The sequence below is a fragment of the Topomyia yanbarensis genome, chromosome 2 (genome assembly GCF_030247195.1).
Source record: "Topomyia yanbarensis strain Yona2022 chromosome 2, ASM3024719v1, whole genome shotgun sequence".
Taxonomy (NCBI): domain Eukaryota; kingdom Metazoa; phylum Arthropoda; class Insecta; order Diptera; family Culicidae; genus Topomyia; species Topomyia yanbarensis.
In genome coordinates, this window is record NC_080671.1 from 157,742,182 (window position 1) to 157,761,348 (window position 19,167).

The following is a 19,167-nucleotide window of genomic DNA, read 5'->3' on the forward strand; positions in this document are numbered from 1 at the left end:
ATCGAATGGTTTCGTGATACTTGCGTTCGATTCGGAATCGAAGTTCAAGAACCCCTCCTTCTCAGTGCTTCGGCTTTGCTGATCGTGCCCCGACATAGCCATCGCTGCACAAGCATCCTCCGCTATAGTATACAACCACCCACTAAGGCTTTCGAGATTTGGAAGACTCGGGGAACTGTGAGCGTACCTTGCCCAGTCTAGTTTGAAGGGTGCGGGCAGACGCTCAACTATCTCGTAACAGAAAGATGCGTTAAAGATAAAATAATCGAAATCGCAGGCATGGTTGGAACCAAATTTTTCTCCGTCAGTGCAAAGTTCATGACCGTCTGGAGCTTCTCCATATTTTGTGGTGGAAGATTTCTGATCCTCTTGACGATTGACTGAATAAATTCATCTGACCGCCCGTACAGCATTTTCAGAATCGGTAGTACGTCTGCAACGCTTGACGGGTGAAGCAATTCGCATCTAACTGCCTCCAATGCCTCCTCAGACACTTGCGCAGGCAAGTTCACAATTCTTGATTGTGAATCCTCGCTTTTGCGTAGACGAGTCGAACATTGCATGGATTAGTGACCAGTTTTTCAAGTACCATCAAACTGTGGCAGATCCCTTTGAACCGCCTGTCGCGACATAATCTGGCTTCAGTTGAGAACGCACACTGTCTCTTGAGGGATCGTCACTGTTTTACTTGTGAGCGATCAGGTTGTGTCGATGTTGATTGCTGATCTGGAATGAATGTATTGAAGGACGTTCATTGGACTTAACATTGGTTGAACCGTTCGTGTTGCTGGTATGTTATTTTTCCTCCTTAGCTGCAGTTGCTAGCTCGCTGAGCGACCTTTGCGGTGTCTACTCACAACTATTGTTAATATCGAAACTTGTCGAGACGTGAACCGATCCAGCGATGCCGACCAACTTGACTTACATCCTTTTACAGCCACCCTCGCAGGGTTTCTTCAGACTTGTTTCTAGAATAACCGAACTCAAATGAAATTGTGGGTCAAAACGGCTCGTATAAAAATTTTATTCCTGATCAGGAAGATAAGAAATTTTCAAAAGTGATTCAAAACTCTCATGGGAGGGGTTTGAACCCCCAAAACCTTCCTCTTACTCACGGGCTTATAAACAAAATTTGGGGCAATCTACGAGTCTCGGAAAAGGGTAGCCTGTCCCGCGAGGAATCCGTGAAGCAGACGGATGAAACTAAACTGGACGGATAGCCTCAACCGGTCAAGCTGTAGGTTAGTGATCCAAGTTATAAAAAATGATTGTGCTTTGACCTTATTATGGGCGGAAGAGGAAATTTCTTCAAATTAGTCTTTTGAAAGGAAATTTCAAATTATGACTTCAATGTGGATTCCAGCTCAACTGCAACAACCAATTTCGAAACCGATTAAATCGGAATCGGTTGTTGCCTCTGAGCTGGAATCCATACAGATATTCAGAATTCCCAACCAGTTCAGCAATAGGTTCAAGGTAATTTTATCGCCGTGCTTTCTGTGGGAGATGGATTTTCATTTTCCGGGACGGAAAAAAAGTGTGCACAAAAAATCAAAATTTATGAAGTGTAAACCCAATATAAACGGATTTTAAATTTTTTTCCACACCTGAATTCCGCACGGAAATAATTGTAATTGTTTATTGAGGGCTTTAACCAAATGGTCATTCGCCCAATCCGCACGGAATCAATTCTCGACAAACATATGATTACGGCGTAAAAGTTAACTGTCAAAATTATTTGAGGAGGAAATTCCAGGCAAACCAACGACGGCAAACCGTTACTGGCAGAACACAGCAATCAATAAAAGAGAAAACTTTTCTCATTTGTTTACTACCAACAGCTGTGATGCCCGAGTAACCGTTTCTCCGGAATTTTCACTTAAGTGGATTTTGACAGATACTAGCAGACTTTCCAGACTTGGTTTTAATATCTATTTAAAAACTACTGCATTTTTTTAAATCCTAGATTGCATGATTCAGTGATCGAAACTCAAAGCTTCATAAGTTTTTTAAAATTATTAAATTAAATTTTGTTTTTGCTATATAAATTGACAAAATGATAGTATCGCCCTTTCGGCGATTGTTTACTTTTTCGGTCCTACCTATCACCATTGATGTTGTTATGTTTTATACAACAACTACCGTTTTACATAATCGATTTCGTCCGGGTTTTCTCAATAGCGATCATTGTTACTATTTACAGCTAATAATCGCAAAAAATACGAAAAACAGTTTCGCCTCTAAACTGTTAGCAAAAACAAGTATCGCCCTGATTCTTTGCATGGAGCGTGGAGGGCGAAACTTTGAATAAACAAACAAAAATAGAGTTTGGCCTGGTGTATTTTTTGCTGTAGTTTAAGAAATCAATATCATAGAATCCGAATTTTTAGAGCAATTAATTGTTTGCCACCGGAAAAATCATTTTTTTCATTTTGTTAAACTGTTTTATTTTAACAATTTCGAGAGATAACGGTGGAAAGTTTTCTGTGATCGAAATCCAGCATGAAATCCCGCGCTCAAATTCCCGACGTGGTTGGCCCCCCGAATAGAATTTAATAATAGTATTTACCCTACAAACAATCATAAAACAATAAATATTATAGTTTTTACTGTTTCAATATTGTTCGACACAAAGTTTTCGCAGTAGATTTACAATAAAATTTCATGTAGCAATCAATTTTACTGTTCAGCAAAAACTGATACTCTAAATTCACATTAAATTTTACTGTTTTCGAGAGAAAAATCTATGGAAAACTCGATTTTTGTTACTGTAAAAGTCATTGAAATTTACTGTAGAAACGTTGAAGTTTATTGTTCTTGTACTGTAGCATAACACTAGAATTTATAGGAAATTATTGTAAAATTACTGTACTGTCACAGTGAAAATCATGATTTTGTTACTGTACATTTCTATTCGGGTAGGGTCTAGGGCTAGGGGCAGATCACTCTAAGAATGTATAACAAATTTGCATCAAATTAGAAAAAATGCGTTTAATTTCCATTTTTGCATCAGCTTTGCACTCCCTCGCAGAAAAGTTTGTTTAACAAACGTCCTACGCTGATCCACTTTGTTCGACGTTTTGTTAAATGTAGGGCTAGTTTTTCTGTAGGGTTTTGACGTCTTACACGCAACGCAAACAACATTGCAGGCAACGCAAAATACATTATGAATTTCTATTTTGATGGAAATAAATGCATTTAATTTCGTTGATTTTAAAAAATGCATCACAAGTGATCTGCCCCTAGGTCTAGGAGGAAATCACTCTAAACTTTGGACTAAAATAAATTAGTGAACTTATTGCTTGTGGCACTAAAAACTGGATTCTAATCGCACTGCGCACTTACTGTTTTTCTATTAAATTCTTCTCATAGACTGGTTAGTTCGACTGGTCTGTTTATGAAAGAACCATATCCATCACTTGAAAGACATGTGTTTTGACAGCTCGCAGTTTTTAGTAGCAGTTTGGTCACTCGCACTTTGAAAGTGCGGAGTCCAGGTTAGTGGGAAGTGCGCAATATTTGTTTCCAAAATAATCCCGACTAGTTTTAGCTAATCTTGTTAAGTTTTGCTGTTCTCGGATAATCCCACACTGAAAAAAATCCAAACGTTAACTCTATTTGCTTCAAACCGCTTAAAATTCATATGAAGAAGAAATGCTATTGTTATCTCGCGCACACATACCGTCTATGTGTCAACTGTATAAACTATGTATGCACACACATAAGTTATATGTGCATATTATTATAGAATGGGGTTTTATGCGCCAAATAGTTATGAAATGTGAATGTAAGAGTAATATTTCTTGTTAATACACACATTAGGTTTATGTCCCAGCAAATGATAGCAGCTGTCACTTCAAATATTCTGATGCCAAAATATCTCGCTACCCTAATAAACATCTTATGATTCAAGAGCCTAACGACCTGTTCAGGGTATCATCCAAACAATATGTGGAATCGTAGGACTATATGGGTAAAAATTCGTGTATAATATTTTTTATTAGGGTAAACTATTTAAATCTCATGCCCAGTTTACATTAGTGCTGGTTGCCATCTGCTGGTGCCAGCATGCTGGCAACCAGCATGCTACCAGCATAATGTCAACGCTTGTCAGCAGCTGGTACCAGCAGATGGCATACGTTTACATTATGCTGGTAGCGTACTGGTTGCCAGCATGATGGCACCAGCAGATGGCAACCAGCACTAATGTCAACCCTACATCAGTTATGTAGCGTTGACATTAGTGCTGGTTGCCATCTGCTGATGCCAGCATGCTGGCAACCAGCATGCTACCAGCATAATGTAAACGCATGCCATCTGCTGGTGCCAGCTGCTGGCAAGCGTTTACATTATGCTGGTAGCGTGCTGGTTGCCAGCATGCTGGCACCAGCAGATGGCAACCAGCACTAATGTAGCGTTGACATTAGTGCTGGTTGCCATCTGCTGATGCCAGCATGCTGGCAACCAGCATGCTACCAGCATAATGTAAACGCATGCCATCTGCTGGTGCCAGTTGCTGGCAAGCGTTTACATTATGCTGGTAGCGTGCTGGTTGCCAGCAGATGGCACCAGCAGATGACAACCAGCACTAATGTAAACTGGGCATAATGTAATGTAGCGTTGACATAAGTGCTGGTTGCCATCTGCTGGTGCCAGCATGCTGGCAACCAGCACGCTACCAGCATTATGTAAACGCATGCCATCTGCTGGTGCCAGCTGCTGGCAAGCGTTTACATTATGCTGGTAGCGTGCTGGTTGCCAGCATGCTGGCACCAGCAGATGGCAACCAGCACTAATGTAGCGTTGACATTAGTGCTGGTTGCCATCTGCTGATGCCAGCATGCTGGCAACCAGCATGCTACCAGCATGATGTAAACGCATGCCATCTGCTGGTGCCAGCTGCTGGCAAGCGTTTACATTATGCTGGTAGCGTGCTGGTTGCCAGCATGCTGGTACCAGCAGATGGCAACCAGCACTAATGTAAACTGGGCATAATGTAAACTGGGCATAAACTGGGCATAACTTTTCTAATCCCGCCAAATCTTGTTTGGTAGGGGTCGGACTTAGACCAAGTTTAGAGTGATTTCCCCCTAGGGTAGGGTTTATGCCCAGTTTACATTAGTGCTGGTTGCCATCTGCTGGTGCCAGCATGCTGGCAACCAGCACTCTACCAGCATAATGTAAACGCAAGCCATCTGCTGGTGCCAGCTGCTGGCAAGCGTTTACATTATGCTGGTAGAGTGCTGATTGCCAGCATGCTGGCACCAGCAGATGGCAACCAGCACTAATGTAAACTGGGCATTAATGTAGCGTTGACATTAGTGCTGGTTACCATCTGCTGATGCCAGCATGCTGGCAACCAGCATGCTACCAGCATAATGTAAACGCATGCCATCTGCTGGTGCCAGCTGCTGGCAAGCGTTTACATTATGCTGGTAGCGTGCTGGTTGCCAGCATGCTGGCACCAGCAGATGGCAACCAGCACTAATGTAAACTGGGCATAAGATACACTGAAAAAAATCCAAACGTTAATTCTATTTGCTTCAAACCGCTTAAAATTCATATGAAGAAGAAATGCTATTGTTATCACGCGCACACATAGCTTCAATGTGTCAACTGTATAAACTATGTATGCACACACATAAGTTATATGTGCATATTGTTATAGAGTGGGGTTTTATGTGTCTAATAGTTATGAAATGTGAATGTAAGATTAATATTTCTTGTAAATACACACTTTAGGTTTATGTGCCAGCAAATAGTGTCTATATGCCTCCGTTAATTGCAAAAATCTATGTGTAAAATCAATAGGCATAACGTTTACTTTTTTTTGAGTGTATGTATCAAAAATTCAGAATCATACCTGAATTAGATCAGCGGTGAAGCTGCTCTAATTAGTGTTTTCTCCATGTAGACCCTGGTTTGACAGAATTGGTTGAACTGATATCGTTGTGTTGTTTGCCTAATGAAAATGCGTATTTATTTCAGGTGAATGTTTATTAACGTCAATCTGTCACTGGCAACGGAAAAAATCCAAAAACGTAGTTCGTACAGCCAGGCCTGTAAGTTTTTTCTCTTGTGTGGCAGAATTTGTGTTGCCTTCTATCGTGTCTTTGAAGATCTCCCTAGAGAAACGATAAGTGAGACACCAAATCCATTAAAACAACGAACAGCTCATTTTTTTATCTTTGAGTTGTGGGTCAAAGTTCGAAGTAATCAAGGAAATAATGTCTGAGGGTAGTAAAAAATTAGAAACAACGGGCAATAGTTCCGGTGACAAGGAATTAGACGAATTACTTGACAGTAGGTTATATTATGTAATATTTAAAAAGAATGATTTGCAATGTAGATTTTCATATTTTGCATAGGTGCTTTGGAAGATTTTAGTAAACACAAAGAAGATGATAGCAGTACAACCAACGATGATGCTAGAACCCAGCAACACGACGACCCACCAACAGAACAACTTTGGAATGAGGAGTTTATCAGGTATAAGCACGTTGTGAATGAAATGCTACTATTGCGCAAAAAAAATTATCACAAAATTACAGTTCACAGGCCAAAATGTTCGAAGAGAAAATGGCTGCACTGTTTGGAGGAGGATCAGAATCGGTCGATGCAGACCAGATTACGCTAGGATTCCAACGAATTGCAGAAGCAGCTGCCATGGCAGTGCGTGCAGATCCGACAACCCTACCGGTGGATTCCGTAGATCCTTCAATTAGCCAGAGTATTACAGATGCGTTGCGTGGTTTGAGTGAAGGTCGGGAAAATCTCCAGACGCCGTTCACTCCTGACGATATTGCAGGGATGTTCGGAAACATCGATTTAAATGAGGGTGGAGAAAATAATGCGTTTTTGCCTTTCATGCAAAACATGATGCAAAGTTTGTTATCAGCGGATGTTCTATTACCTAGTTTAAAGGATCTGACAGAAAAGTATCCCGCATGGTTACAGGAAAATGGTGAAAAGGTACCCAAAGAAGATAAGGAACGCTATGAAAAGCAGCTTAAAATGATGGAGGACGTGTGTCGTGAGTTGGAGAAGGAAAAACCCGATGATTCCTCTGAGGTGAAACGAGTTCGATTCCAGACGGTCCTCGAAATGATGCAGAATATGCAGGATCTAGGACAACCACCAGCTGATCTTGTCGGCGATCTAGGGCCGGCAAACTTAAATCTACCTACGATAGATCCGACTGCCTTTAGCGACCCAAATCAGTGTGCCACGAGCTAGTTACCCAACACTAACAGTTGGGCAGGTGTTTGGTTTAATAGACTCCACAAGATTCGATCATCTTTATTATTCTGACCGCGTGTCGCTGTGCCACTTCAATTTTTTTCTGGCCATTGGTGGGAATCGTGGCTTTGTTGGTGACAGCCTTCGTTACATGGATTACCAATTCTATTGATTTACAGTGTTCGATGGGAACGAAATAGAATGATATATAAAACTACAAAATCCTTTCAGTGAGATTCGATTAGATATATTTATAGTTCTTTGTTTGGAAAAAAAATCAATAAAATTCTGGCTTTAAATTAGTATACTGGTCATTTCTGTAAATATAGTTAAACTTCCATTTAATTTTGCTGTCGTAAACGGGAATGCAAACCACTTTCGAACGAATTTCGCATTCGTCGTAAACAAGAATAAGGGTGATAGTTGTGTTTTAAATGGGATTCCATAGCAGGTCATCGTCAAAACTGTGTCAACCAATTATTGAGTACAGACCGAGTATTCAAGGATATCTACGTAGATTCCAAAAATCGAATTTTCTATTGCATTTGATAACCATATTGTGGTTGAATTGAGAGCAGTGAGTCTAGTTATGTAAGGTATGCAAGCTAGACTCGATGGAACTATCCAAATCAGTCTTGAATCAAATACATTTGGAGCAATATCAGATGTTGCTTCAAGCTGTTCTCAACCCCTATTCGACAGTTTTGTCGAAAAATGTCAATTGTCTGAAGTATTCTTGATGGTCACATCATTAGCGTTTTTGCATTCAAATCGGGCGGTAGCCTTTGTTTATTTTAAGATTGCTGTGATGTCTCCGAAGGAAAGGGCGGATTTGATGACAGAGTTTTCGATTCTATAAGAAGATCGACTGACGGTGTCAAAATTCTAGAAGAAATAAGCAGCGGTAAGCTGCAATTTCGTATGTATCAAGTTTTAAAAGAAGAAATGAGACGCTTACTACCACTCAAATGAAATCTGTAAGCATTACTAACCCACATTATTATTCTGGTTCAAACAGTTCAGGACCTGAACGGGATGGCGCTGGGCCTGTGGCCTTCGACTGGCATGGTCCATTCTCATTCGGCGGCGTGTGACGACTAATCTCACCTCACTCTACGTGACTTTTCTCACCCAATTCTGAAGAGTCACTTCGGGTGACGTGAGACGCCCATTTAACCGCAATGGGGAATCTCACCTCACCCGAGTCGACTTTCAGAATCGGACGAGAAAAGTCACGTAAAGTGAGGTGAGATTAGTCGTCTCACGTCACACGCCGCGCAGAATAGGGCCGATAGGTGTGCTCCTACTTCCAAGTGGATATATCAATTTGCTTGGGTGGGGGCATGTGGATGTGAAGCTCTATTCTGCGCGGTGTGTGACGACTAATCTCACCTCACTCTGCGTGACTTTTCTCACCCGATTCTGAAGTCACTTCGGGTGACGTGAGACGCCCATTTAACCGCAATGGGGAATCTCACCTCACCCGAGTCGACTTTCAGAATCGGGTGAGAAAAGTCACATGAAGTGAGGTGAGTTTAGCCGTCTCACGTCACACGCCGCGCAGAGTATGTATTAATGTAGGAATGTAAGTTCGTATATGCCTGAATATATATATGGCTTTATGTGTGGATCTGCATAGAAAGCAACATGGAAGGACGACCTCTGAGCCACCATAACGCTCATGGCAAGCCGGGTGCAGTTAATGCACATAGGTTGAAGAAATAGGTTGTTGAGGTAGCCCGATGGCACATTGATATATACTATTAACATTTGATAACCCTATATCAGTTAGATCAATTATAAACCAGCCCCAAACATTTGTAGTGATAAGGAAATCATTCGCCAAACAACCAATAAATTCAGGATGTGATATTTTGCATACTACAAAACGTACTTACATAGTAGACTCATATCCGTTAAATTAACAATCAAGCAGTATCTAAAGGAAGAACCGCCTTCTACCCTCCATCTGGTGACGCTTGTTTGTAATCATCCACTCGTAATCGCCGCATTTGCTGTCAAACAATCCTTGTTGTAGCGAGCGCAATTTCAGCGTGAACCGTGGTCCCATTTCTCGCAGTTTAACACGCTTTCCATTTTTGTCAAATTCGTACAGATGATGACGGAAGAATATGTAATCACGTTGGTTGTGAAACGTTGCCACCCGACGTCCCACAAACTCCGGTTCGTAGTGGAACAAAGCACCTAGCATACGGCCGATCGTTAAACCTAACCGGGTTGTGAAATTTGTCAGAATTACCTCCGGTCGGTGGCTTGTCATTGTTGATCGCCGTTTTTTGAGGTCTTTCAATGACTTATAGTTGCTCAATTTGAAATGAGCAGTTGGACCTTCCGGAAGATGTATCACCAGCATTCCCTCGGGCTGTTTGTTGTTTTCGTTAATTACTACAATATCCGTGTACTCATCTCGAATCGCACTTTTACATACATTTTTCAGAGCTGCCTTGTTCCTAGAATTCACCATTGCATTAGGAATAATTCTTTCTAGCTCAGCACCGAGTCGTCGAGTTCGCGTATGTGGCGTTGCATTGTAAGTAATTAGAACTTTAGGCTCGTAGCTCTTTTTGTAGAAGTCATTGAATTCGTCATTTTCCAGATCATTGCTGATTTCTTCCTTATCATCCTCCACAATGTTAGCCAATGAAGTTTGATCCTTCTCTCTTAAACTTTCGATAGTATGTCCACTGGATTTTGGTCCTCCCTCGAGCTTTCTCGATTTTCTAGCAGCTTTTTCTATTTTTTTCTTTGAACCTTGCATACGTTTGAATTTTTTCGATCTTATCTCCTTATTCTTAATCAAATTTATTGGGTTGATAACTGGATAGCTGACTTCTTCTCCTTCGTCATCATCCTTAAGCCCACTCTTGCGACGCCGTTTCAGTTCCATCTCGGCTCGTTCTGCGGCATCGCGGGCGGCTTTCTCATCCAGGTAGTCCTGCAAGCGCTTACGTTTTTGTTGTTTGGTTGGAGCAGGCTCCATATCAGCGTCACTTCCACTGTCGCTCGACATTTCGTGTTGCCAAAGTGGTTTACAATTTACTTCGATGCCCGACCTTTACCAAATAGTGTTAAAAATGTTTCTATGAATTTTTATGTTCGTAAAAATTGGTTTCGAATTTACCTCAAAAAACCTAATGTGCAGAAAACGATCACCACGTTGTTTTTGTAAGCACAGTGAGTTTCGTGTATAAGCAGGGTGGCCAGATTGATTTAATTAATATTGATAGACTCACCAAAAGTTTGTCGGCAGGCCGCATTATTTTTTTTTTGTTCCAAAAACATGTAGGATTGCCGTGACAATGTAGTGGCATGCGTTGAAGAAATTGAAAAAAAATATATATTAATTGTTAAACCATATACCACCATATTATACCATTATTCCGGTTAAGTTCAGTCGGAAATGAGCTGGAATTCTGGCTGGTTCCAGTTAGTATTCCGGCTCCAGTGACACAAGCGATTCTAACTAGAATCGGTTGTGTCACTGCCCAGTAAATGAAAAGGCGGCTTGGCGGGTTAAACTATACGCTGGCGATCGGTAGGCTATTGAAACTTTGTTCTAGGCTACCCGCCGTAACTTGCCGTTTACTGTAAAAGTAGTGTGGGTGGAGCCGGAATATGAATTAGATCCAGCACGCAGAAAAAAAATTAGTAAAAATAAACAAATTTTGGTTTTAAATAACAATTTTCCCGTTTGATATAGTGACAAACAAGATTCAGGTTTGATTCAATCAATACTGTTGGTTGAAATTACCAACTAATTCATTTGTTGGCTTTTCAGTAGTTTCAACAAATATTTCGTTTGAAACAACAAAATCATGTTAAGTTTAACCGAACAAACAAGTTTGAAGGAACAAAAACAAATCTTTTGTATCAACCAAAGGAGAGAACAACTCAAATTTAGTTGAAATTAAACAAAGATTCTGTTGGTTTTTAACAAAGGGATCAGTTAGATCTAACAAATTTTATTTTGATTCAACAATGTTTCTATTTAAAATGTAAACAGAAGTATTTGTTGAACTAAACCAAATACATGCTTTTGAAAAACGCCCATTTCAGTTTGAAACAGTCATTCGCCACGTTTTAGATTCAACAAAACGTTTTGTTGATTCAAAAAGGCCTGATTCTTCTGCGTGAGCCAGTATTCCGGCAATTAGTAATGAAGCCGAAAATCGGTGGGATTACCAATAAATCGGTAGGTCTGGCCACTCTGTGTATAAAACTCGACGTCCCAATATTTTGTTTACCTTTATCTGTCAGTGTCATTACTGTCCAGCGATGCCAGATTTACAGATATTTTACAGACTTTTGATGGTCTCCTACAGACGTAATCAGAAATCTACAGACTTTTAAAAGAGTAACAGTGTTTAGCAAAATGGCACTAAAAAAATTGTATCCGAATTCGAGCGATTCCTTCACAATAGTTTTCTAATTTCAAGCTACTTTTTAAGTAATAACCTAGTGTAAATAGGATTTACACAACCATCTACAGACTTTTACAGACATTTTAATTATTCCGATACAGACATTTCACAAAAACATGTGGCATCGCTGTTACTGTCATTCCAATTATTGTGTAGTACAGTTTCTATATTCATAGCCAGGCGGAGCCACTGAATGTGTCAAATGCAGCGTGTATACACGCTCTTAATATATAACTCAGCGAATATAATATCGTTACTCAGAGACTGAGTAGGGAACATTCAATGGATCAATATGTCGTATTCACGTGGAATTTGTTTGAATTTAATTTGAAACACCACATGAAATGCTTTTTAATGTATTTTCGTGTGAAATCTTTTACTTTTTAACATAAGAACGCACATGAAAGTGATGTTTAATTGCATATGGTTCTATCGTGTCGATTATTTTCAGTGTAGTTATTTACTCAAGTTTGAGTTAATACCTACTCAATTGAATTAAGGGTGAAACCTTGGGTGAAACAATTCATAAAATGAGTATCATGCAGGATGAAAAATTATATTGTCATTTGGCCAATGTCCCGACCAATGATCAGACGTTAGTCAGAAATCACACGATGTTTCTGATTTTCACTACTCAGTCTCTGAGTAACTACAATTTTTATTCTCTGAGTTATAATTACCGAGCGTGTGTGTAAGGATAGTGAAGACAACTGTCATGATTATATCTCAGCGATATTCCAAACGAACAATTGGAATGGCACTGACAAATAGTCATAGTTACATTTTTGACAGCTGTCGTCACTCTCCTTATATGAACTCAGGTTGAATGCCGTATATACTCATTTATATTTTACCAAATACAAATATTAATTTGTATTTGTATTGTACGTTTCATTGGAAACGTGCCATTCAATCATTTTGTGGTGACGAATTGAATTGGCGCATTTCTCGTCAAACATATGATTACGGCCTAAAAGCCAACTGTCAAAATCCACTTTGAATGGTAATTCCGGACAAACCGTTACACGCCAATCACAGATGTTGATAATAAACGAAAGAGAAAAGTTTTCTCTTTCATAAACTGTTGTGAACTGTGTTCGACTAGTAACGGTTTGTCTGGAATTTCCATTCAAAGTGGATTTTGACAGTTGGCTTTTAGGCCGTAATCATATGTTTGTCGAGATTTGATAATAAATACTGAAAAACGTCAAAAAATATGTACAATCGTGATTCGCTGGTTGGACACATTTTAACTGGACCACTTTTTAGTTGGACGTCCGCTAGTTGGACCATTGTCCAACTAAAAAGCATCTGGACGTCAAAATCTCATGTTAAATTTACTTTAACAATCTATCAACAATCTTTTGCACTACTAACAAATACAAATATGTATTTGCTACTAATGTCTTCTTTGGAGAGTTTTTGACATTTGTCAGTCGGTCCAACTAGCGAATCAAATTCGTTGGATGGACAGAGGCTGTGGCCCAACCAGCGAATCAGGACTGTATTACCAAAGTTCAATGTGTTCTAATTGTTTACTTTAACTGAATTTGTTAATAAAACTGACCGAAAACTGTACTTTTAAAGTTTCAGGTGTTCATATGTTTTATTTACAGTAAGGTTTTTATACAAAAATGCGCCACCTTTTTGGGAAATGTCATTCACCCCATAAGAAATACATTGCGACGAATCATGCGCCGAATCTTTCTGCGACGAAAAATAGTCGTCGCGTCTCCTTTGGAAAAGGACGTATAATAACAACTCAATTTTCATAAAAAGTGCACCCCGTCAAAAATGAGTGCCTCGTTTAATCAGCTTTGAGTAAGGAAGAAAATGTCTTATACTACGTTCACACTTGGAGTTAAAACGTGTTTTAACGCCCTTGATGACATTTTTTGTTGCTAATTATCATAACGTGTTTTAACTCTGTAGTGTGAACATAGTCGTGATTCGCTGGTTGGATACTTTTTAACTGGACTGTATTTTAGTTGGACCTCCGCTAGTTGGACCATTGTCCAACTAAAAAGCATCTGAACGCCAAAATCCCGTGTCAAATTTACTTTGACAATCAATCTGACAATATTTAAAGATGTGAACAGATGCATTTACACTGCTAACATCTCCTTTGGAGAGTTTTTGACATTTGTCAGTCGGTCCAACTAGCGAATCAAATTTATTACTTGGACAAGGCTGTGGACCAACCAGCGAATCACGACTGTATTATGCTATATTCCTTCCTAAGGAGGAAAAATTGGTTAAACACCAATCTTGCTTCCAAAGGCGAAATTTTTTGGTGAAACCACTGTTTGTGCGTGAAGGGCCCAAACCCTAGCTTAATGAAGTCATGGATGCCTTTAGACTTCGTCTCATCAGAAACCGACACTACCTTAATGCCGGAATTGATTAGCGCCAGCTTGGCACAAAATCCCTAATTACCAACAATCCTTTTGTTCACTCGCTGTTCATCGAACTCGGTTTGACGGCAGCCAAGAATCTTTCAACTTTATGCATGACGATTGCTTCGTTCAACCACACAATGCTTCTACTAAAAATGGAAATGCTTGCCATTCTTTTTAGAATTTCAAAACAACAATATGGATCGGACAACCACCAGTCCCAGCATTCAATCGATTTAACAGCAGCGGCATCAACAACAGATACTACTTCTAACCCATCATTTGACGGTATGAGTTACAATCTGTGTGAATCAGGGATACCAGATAAATTTTTTAAATTTCGTTTCATAAAAAATGTCTTCATTTGTCTTCAACGGCCAGGCTGCTGGATCGGTTATTAATTTTGAGCCAGAATTCTGTCAGAAATCTGTCAGGCATCCGAAAAAAAATTGTCTTCAAAATGAAAAGCATCCGTAATAAAAGAAAATTATACACAAACTTAAACCCATATAGTTCAACGATTCCACCTATTGTACACACAGAAAAAAAATATTAGTAAAAGTAAAAGTGTTCCGCTCTTAGCAAAAAACAACCAACGCCAACTATTAGGTTGAAAGTAAAACTTTTAAATTGATCAAGAATAATAATCAAAATAAAAGTTTTCCCACAGATAACAGACGTTTAGGCTAGAACAAAATTTCTTCAAAAACCTGTGTAAACTTTCAAATTGATTAACGTTGGAAATCCGTATTTCACTATTGCCATCTGCGCAACTGTTTGCTACACGTGCTTGACAGCTGCACTCTTACTGCATTGTATCGATCAATGCGCCATCTACAAACGTTTGCCAAACGTGTTTCAGACGTCTGATTTATTCGGAATAGGGATCTTTAATTTGGGAAAATTGTGTCAGTTTTTCATATGTATTGATAGCGGGTGTCCTTACGAGTACACTCATATCATTCTTAAACCTTAATTATTCTTTTCTGATTTTTAAATTAAAAAACCCAAATTAAATTCAACCGTAAATGACGTATCTCCAAATATCTCGTTCGCCTCATTGTTATCCGGGACAGCACCCCACACAGCATGATCTGGTACTTTTGCAATCCGCTAGCAGTCTGCCATCCCAAGTTTCATGGTAGATCTGATAAGGAAACCTATAGAGTCGTACAAGTCGCATGGGTTTGGATGTGTTATTGTCCTAAAAGGAAACAAACTAAAAAATGTTTTTTCAATAGTTTCGGGCCTAAAAATTTAAAAAAGGACTGAGATATTAACTCACGGTACTATTCTGCATCACGATATGCCTTAACCCGCACACCTCTAAAGATCCCTATTCCAGTAGCGGGTATTTACACACAATTCAAATCGAGCCTAAACATCTGTTATCTGTGGTTTTCCTTTTAAGTTAATGAAGAATAGTAATCAAAATAAAAGTTTTATTTTTCACCTAAGAGTATGCGTTGGTTGTTTTTTGCTAAGAGTGAAAAACTTTTATTTTTACCAATATTTTTTTTCTGTGTGTATGGATGATACCCTGAACAGGTCGTTAGGCTCTTGGATCATAAGATGTTTATTAGGGATTTCTTCACAACATTGCACACGTCTTCAAAATGAAGACATGTCTTCACATCTGGCATCGCTAGTGTAAATGCAAATCTTGCCAAATTCGAAAACAGCGTGTCATGTTAGGGGCCCTAAACGTCTATTATCTGTGATGAAATTTTATAATTTCGACTACAGCGACACCTCTATGTCATTTTGTGTGAAGGAAGCAAATATGTTGCGCGACAAACAGTGAAACACCAAGCGTTTCAAACCTGCTGGTGATCAGTTCATGTCCTGTTCTGTTCCTGTTGCCTGCCTTTCTTTGAAGCCGGTGTTGTGTGAATGATTGGCTTTATGAATTTTGTGCAAGGTTCGCATTATTTTGTCGAATCTGTCTAGCTTTTTCTTTCGAGTATCTTTCATACTTTTGAAACTAGTGAACAAAAATAACCTACAGTGACTGGTAAAGAGTGGAGTATCATTGTTTTGGTAAGCGCACACGAAAGGCATGCTGTGGACACATAAAATGCAAACTCAACAAAAGTAATGGAGTAAATATTTCAAGATATCAGCCGCGCTCTCATGCGGATGGTTGGGCGCGTGCTCTGGAGTTTGATGTCACTCAACCGCAAATAATTAATACGGCATAGCAATCTTAAAAGTCTTCGGCTCTGCTTCAAATTCCAATAATATCACCGACTTTCTTTTCATCTGGTGATTATTTTAGTGATACATTTCTCCCTATCCAGCAACAGCGATCGTATTACATTGGGCTTCTTTCCAGTAAACCATTGCCACGATGAGTGAGTGGGAAGATAACGTAAGTAGTGATTCTTTATTATATTCATTGTTCATGTTCTATAGATTGTAAATAATTCGTTTGTTCTGTGGTTTGTGTCTTTGCCGTTTAAGGACAATGGGAAATCTTTTGGTCAGACAAATTATGGTGATGGCAATGATAGACGCCAAGATAATGGATATAGCGAAGATCGGCGAGGTGGTCGAGGTTTGTTGGTTTACCGCTAGCTTTAACATCAATTTGAATTTGTTGTTACTTGTAGGGCGTGGTGGACGTGGTAGTCGAGGAGGCCGTGGTGGCGCGGTTGGTCGTGATTACGAGAATGGATACAAGAGTTCTAGAGATCGCGATGATGAAAATGGCTTTGAAAACGGTGGCGATAGATCAGGTTTCCACAGTGGTCGTGGAGGACGAGGGAATCGTGGTGGAAGCCGTGGTGGTTATGGAGGTGAGGAAAATGGAGGGTTCAACCGTGGCGGTGGATATCGTCCCCGCGATAAAGAGAACGGTAACACCTATGTTAAGAATGACGATAAAGTAAAAACTGACAAACCACGGGAGTTATATATACCGCCGGCTCCTACAAACGACGAGAAGGAAATCTTTGGTTCAGGAATCAGCTCCGGAATCAACTTTGACAAATTTGACGAAATAAAGGTTAACATAACGGGAGAAAACCCCCCCAAGCCGATAACTTCATTCGACAATTCTGGATTGCGAGATTATCTTTTGAGTAATGTGCGCAAATCAAACTACATCAAACCGACTCCGATTCAGAAGTACGCAATTCCAATAATCATGAATGCACGAGATCTGATGGCTTGTGCTCAAACGGGATCTGGAAAGACGGCTGCATTCTTGCTACCAATAGTTAATTCTCTGCTTAATGATAACGCGGACATGCAAGCTTGTAGTCCGCAGGTGGTCATTATCGTGCCAACGCGCGAATTGGCTTTACAAGTAAGAAAATGTCTGATGTTGATTAGATCTATCAAAATTTTTTTGTTTTTGTTTTTCTCTAGATCTTTCAAGAAGCAAGGAAATTTGCACTGGGCACCATTCTGAAGATATGCATAGCATACGGAGGCACCGCAACACGTCATCAACTGGATAATATCAATAGTGGCTGCCACATACTGGTCGCAACGCCCGGTCGCTTGATGGATTTTGTAGATAAGCAGGCAATCAGTTTCGAGCGGATAAAGTTTGTTGTGCTGGATGAAGCCGATCGTATGCTGGACATGGGTTTTATGCCATCGGTAGAGAAAATGATGCACCACGAAACGATGCCTTCCAAAGAATCGCGCCAGACACTTATGTTTTCTGCTACTTTTCCGGGTGAGATTCAGGAGCTTGCCGGGCAATTCTTGAACAATTATATTTTCGTAGCAGTCGGAATTGTGGGCGGTGCCAGTGCGGATGTTGAGCAAACGGTTTATAATGTGACCAAGTTTCAAAAACGTAAAAAATTGCACGAGATTCTAGAGATGGCTGATCCTAAGGGCACACTGGTGTTCGTTGAAACAAAACGAACTGCAGATTATTTGGCTTCACTTCTATCAGAAACAACATTCCCGACCACGTCCATACATGGAGATAGGCTGCAACGAGAACGAGAGGATGCACTACGTGATTTCAAATCTGGAGCGATGTACATTTTGATTGCTACATCGGTGGCCGCACGCGGGTTGGACATCAAGAACGTATTGCATGTTATAAACTACGATTTACCGAAGAGTATCGACGATTACGTTCATCGTATTGGTCGAACGGGACGCGTTGGTAATAAGGGAAGAGCAACTAGTTTTTATGATCCCGAAAACGACTCCCCTATTGCACCAGGCTTAGTGAAGATTCTCACCCAGGCCGGACAAGAAGTGCCTGATTTCCTACAGGGAATTTCAGGCAATGGTTCGTTCGGAGGAGCTAGCCAGTTCGGCGGACGAGATATTCGTGCTAGAAATACAGAAGGCTCTCGCGTAGATGCCATACCAAATCAATTAGAACCAGAGGAAAGTTGGGGATAAACTGACCATCGATAGCACCGGATAGACATGGCTTTGAAATGATTTTTTGATATATTTTCAAAGGGAACAACCGCGGAAAACTGGATCAGAACGAGTAGTAGGACGTGGTGTATACGGCAAGGAAACAACTGGTTCATCTACGGTACAATTTGACAATGAGCTTTATTTGTGAATTCGCGTCGTGCATAGCGATTATGTTGCTTTTTTCCCTTTCGACAGACTGGCTCTCTTCAGAGCGTCATATACTTCTAAACAACAATAACATTCTTTAACCCAAATGAGCCCTTTCACGTAGATAATAAGATTTTATATCATTCTTTCAAAGAATGGAATGTCTACTTTTGTTATCAAAAAGTGATAAACAGATGTAATAATTGTTGCAAACAATTTAAATGATATATTTCAATAAATCTTCAGTATCTTTGTTTTTGCTATTTTGGGTGTAATATTTATACAATGGGTTGTCTCATATAGGATAAGAACTTTTTTTTTATCTTAAATACGTTTATTTAGGCCCAAATGCGGTAGCTTATTGGCTTTACAAGTAAGAAAATGGGGCGATAATTCATTTTTTTTAATTATGTGGCACATGTTAGTGGGGGAAGGGAAAGCCGTAGTTAGGGGCGGCTTGCTCCCCTCTTATGTAAGTAAAGGAAAAAGGTAGGAAGTGGGATACATATTGTGTATTGACATTGTCATTTGCTGGTTGATCA

General features: G+C 39.9%; 3 protein-coding genes across 5 annotated transcripts; 2 read left to right on the forward strand and 1 right to left on the reverse strand.

Moving 5' to 3' along the window:
* Positions 1-5,999: 5,999 nt before the first annotated feature.
* LOC131681871 (peroxisomal biogenesis factor 19) lies at positions 6,000-7,544 on the forward strand. The gene is made up of 3 exons (XM_058962943.1): positions 6,000-6,303; positions 6,369-6,489; positions 6,552-7,544. The coding sequence occupies exons 1-3, from the start codon at positions 6,228-6,230 to the stop codon at positions 7,234-7,236; spliced, it is 882 nt and encodes a 293-aa protein (XP_058818926.1). The 5' UTR covers positions 6,000-6,227; the 3' UTR covers positions 7,237-7,544.
* A 1,589-nt stretch (positions 7,545-9,133) lies between these two features.
* LOC131681872 (probable ribosome production factor 1) lies at positions 9,134-10,536 on the reverse strand. Its single transcript, XM_058962944.1, has 2 exons — positions 10,382-10,536; positions 9,134-10,313 (listed from the first exon to the last, which is right to left on the reverse strand). Exon 2 carries the CDS (start codon positions 10,268-10,270, stop codon positions 9,179-9,181), a length of 1,092 nt encoding a protein of 363 aa, XP_058818927.1. The 5' UTR covers positions 10,271-10,313; positions 10,382-10,536; the 3' UTR covers positions 9,134-9,178.
* Positions 10,537-15,906: 5,370 nt separating this feature from the next.
* LOC131681873 (ATP-dependent RNA helicase vasa-like) lies at positions 15,907-18,888 on the forward strand. 3 transcript variants are annotated; one of them, XM_058962945.1, is made up of 5 exons: positions 15,907-16,117; positions 16,194-16,448; positions 16,541-16,634; positions 16,690-17,387; positions 17,450-18,888. In XM_058962945.1, exons 2-5 carry the CDS (start codon positions 16,428-16,430, stop codon positions 18,452-18,454), a joined length of 1,818 nt encoding a protein of 605 aa, XP_058818928.1. In that variant the 5' UTR covers positions 15,907-16,117; positions 16,194-16,427; the 3' UTR covers positions 18,455-18,888. The 3 variants fall into 3 exon arrangements, with proteins under 3 accessions (XP_058818928.1, XP_058818930.1, XP_058818929.1); XM_058962947.1 differs by having other exon boundaries at positions 16,356-16,448; XM_058962946.1 differs by having other exon boundaries at positions 16,378-16,448.
* Positions 18,889-19,167: the final 279 nt, after the last annotated feature.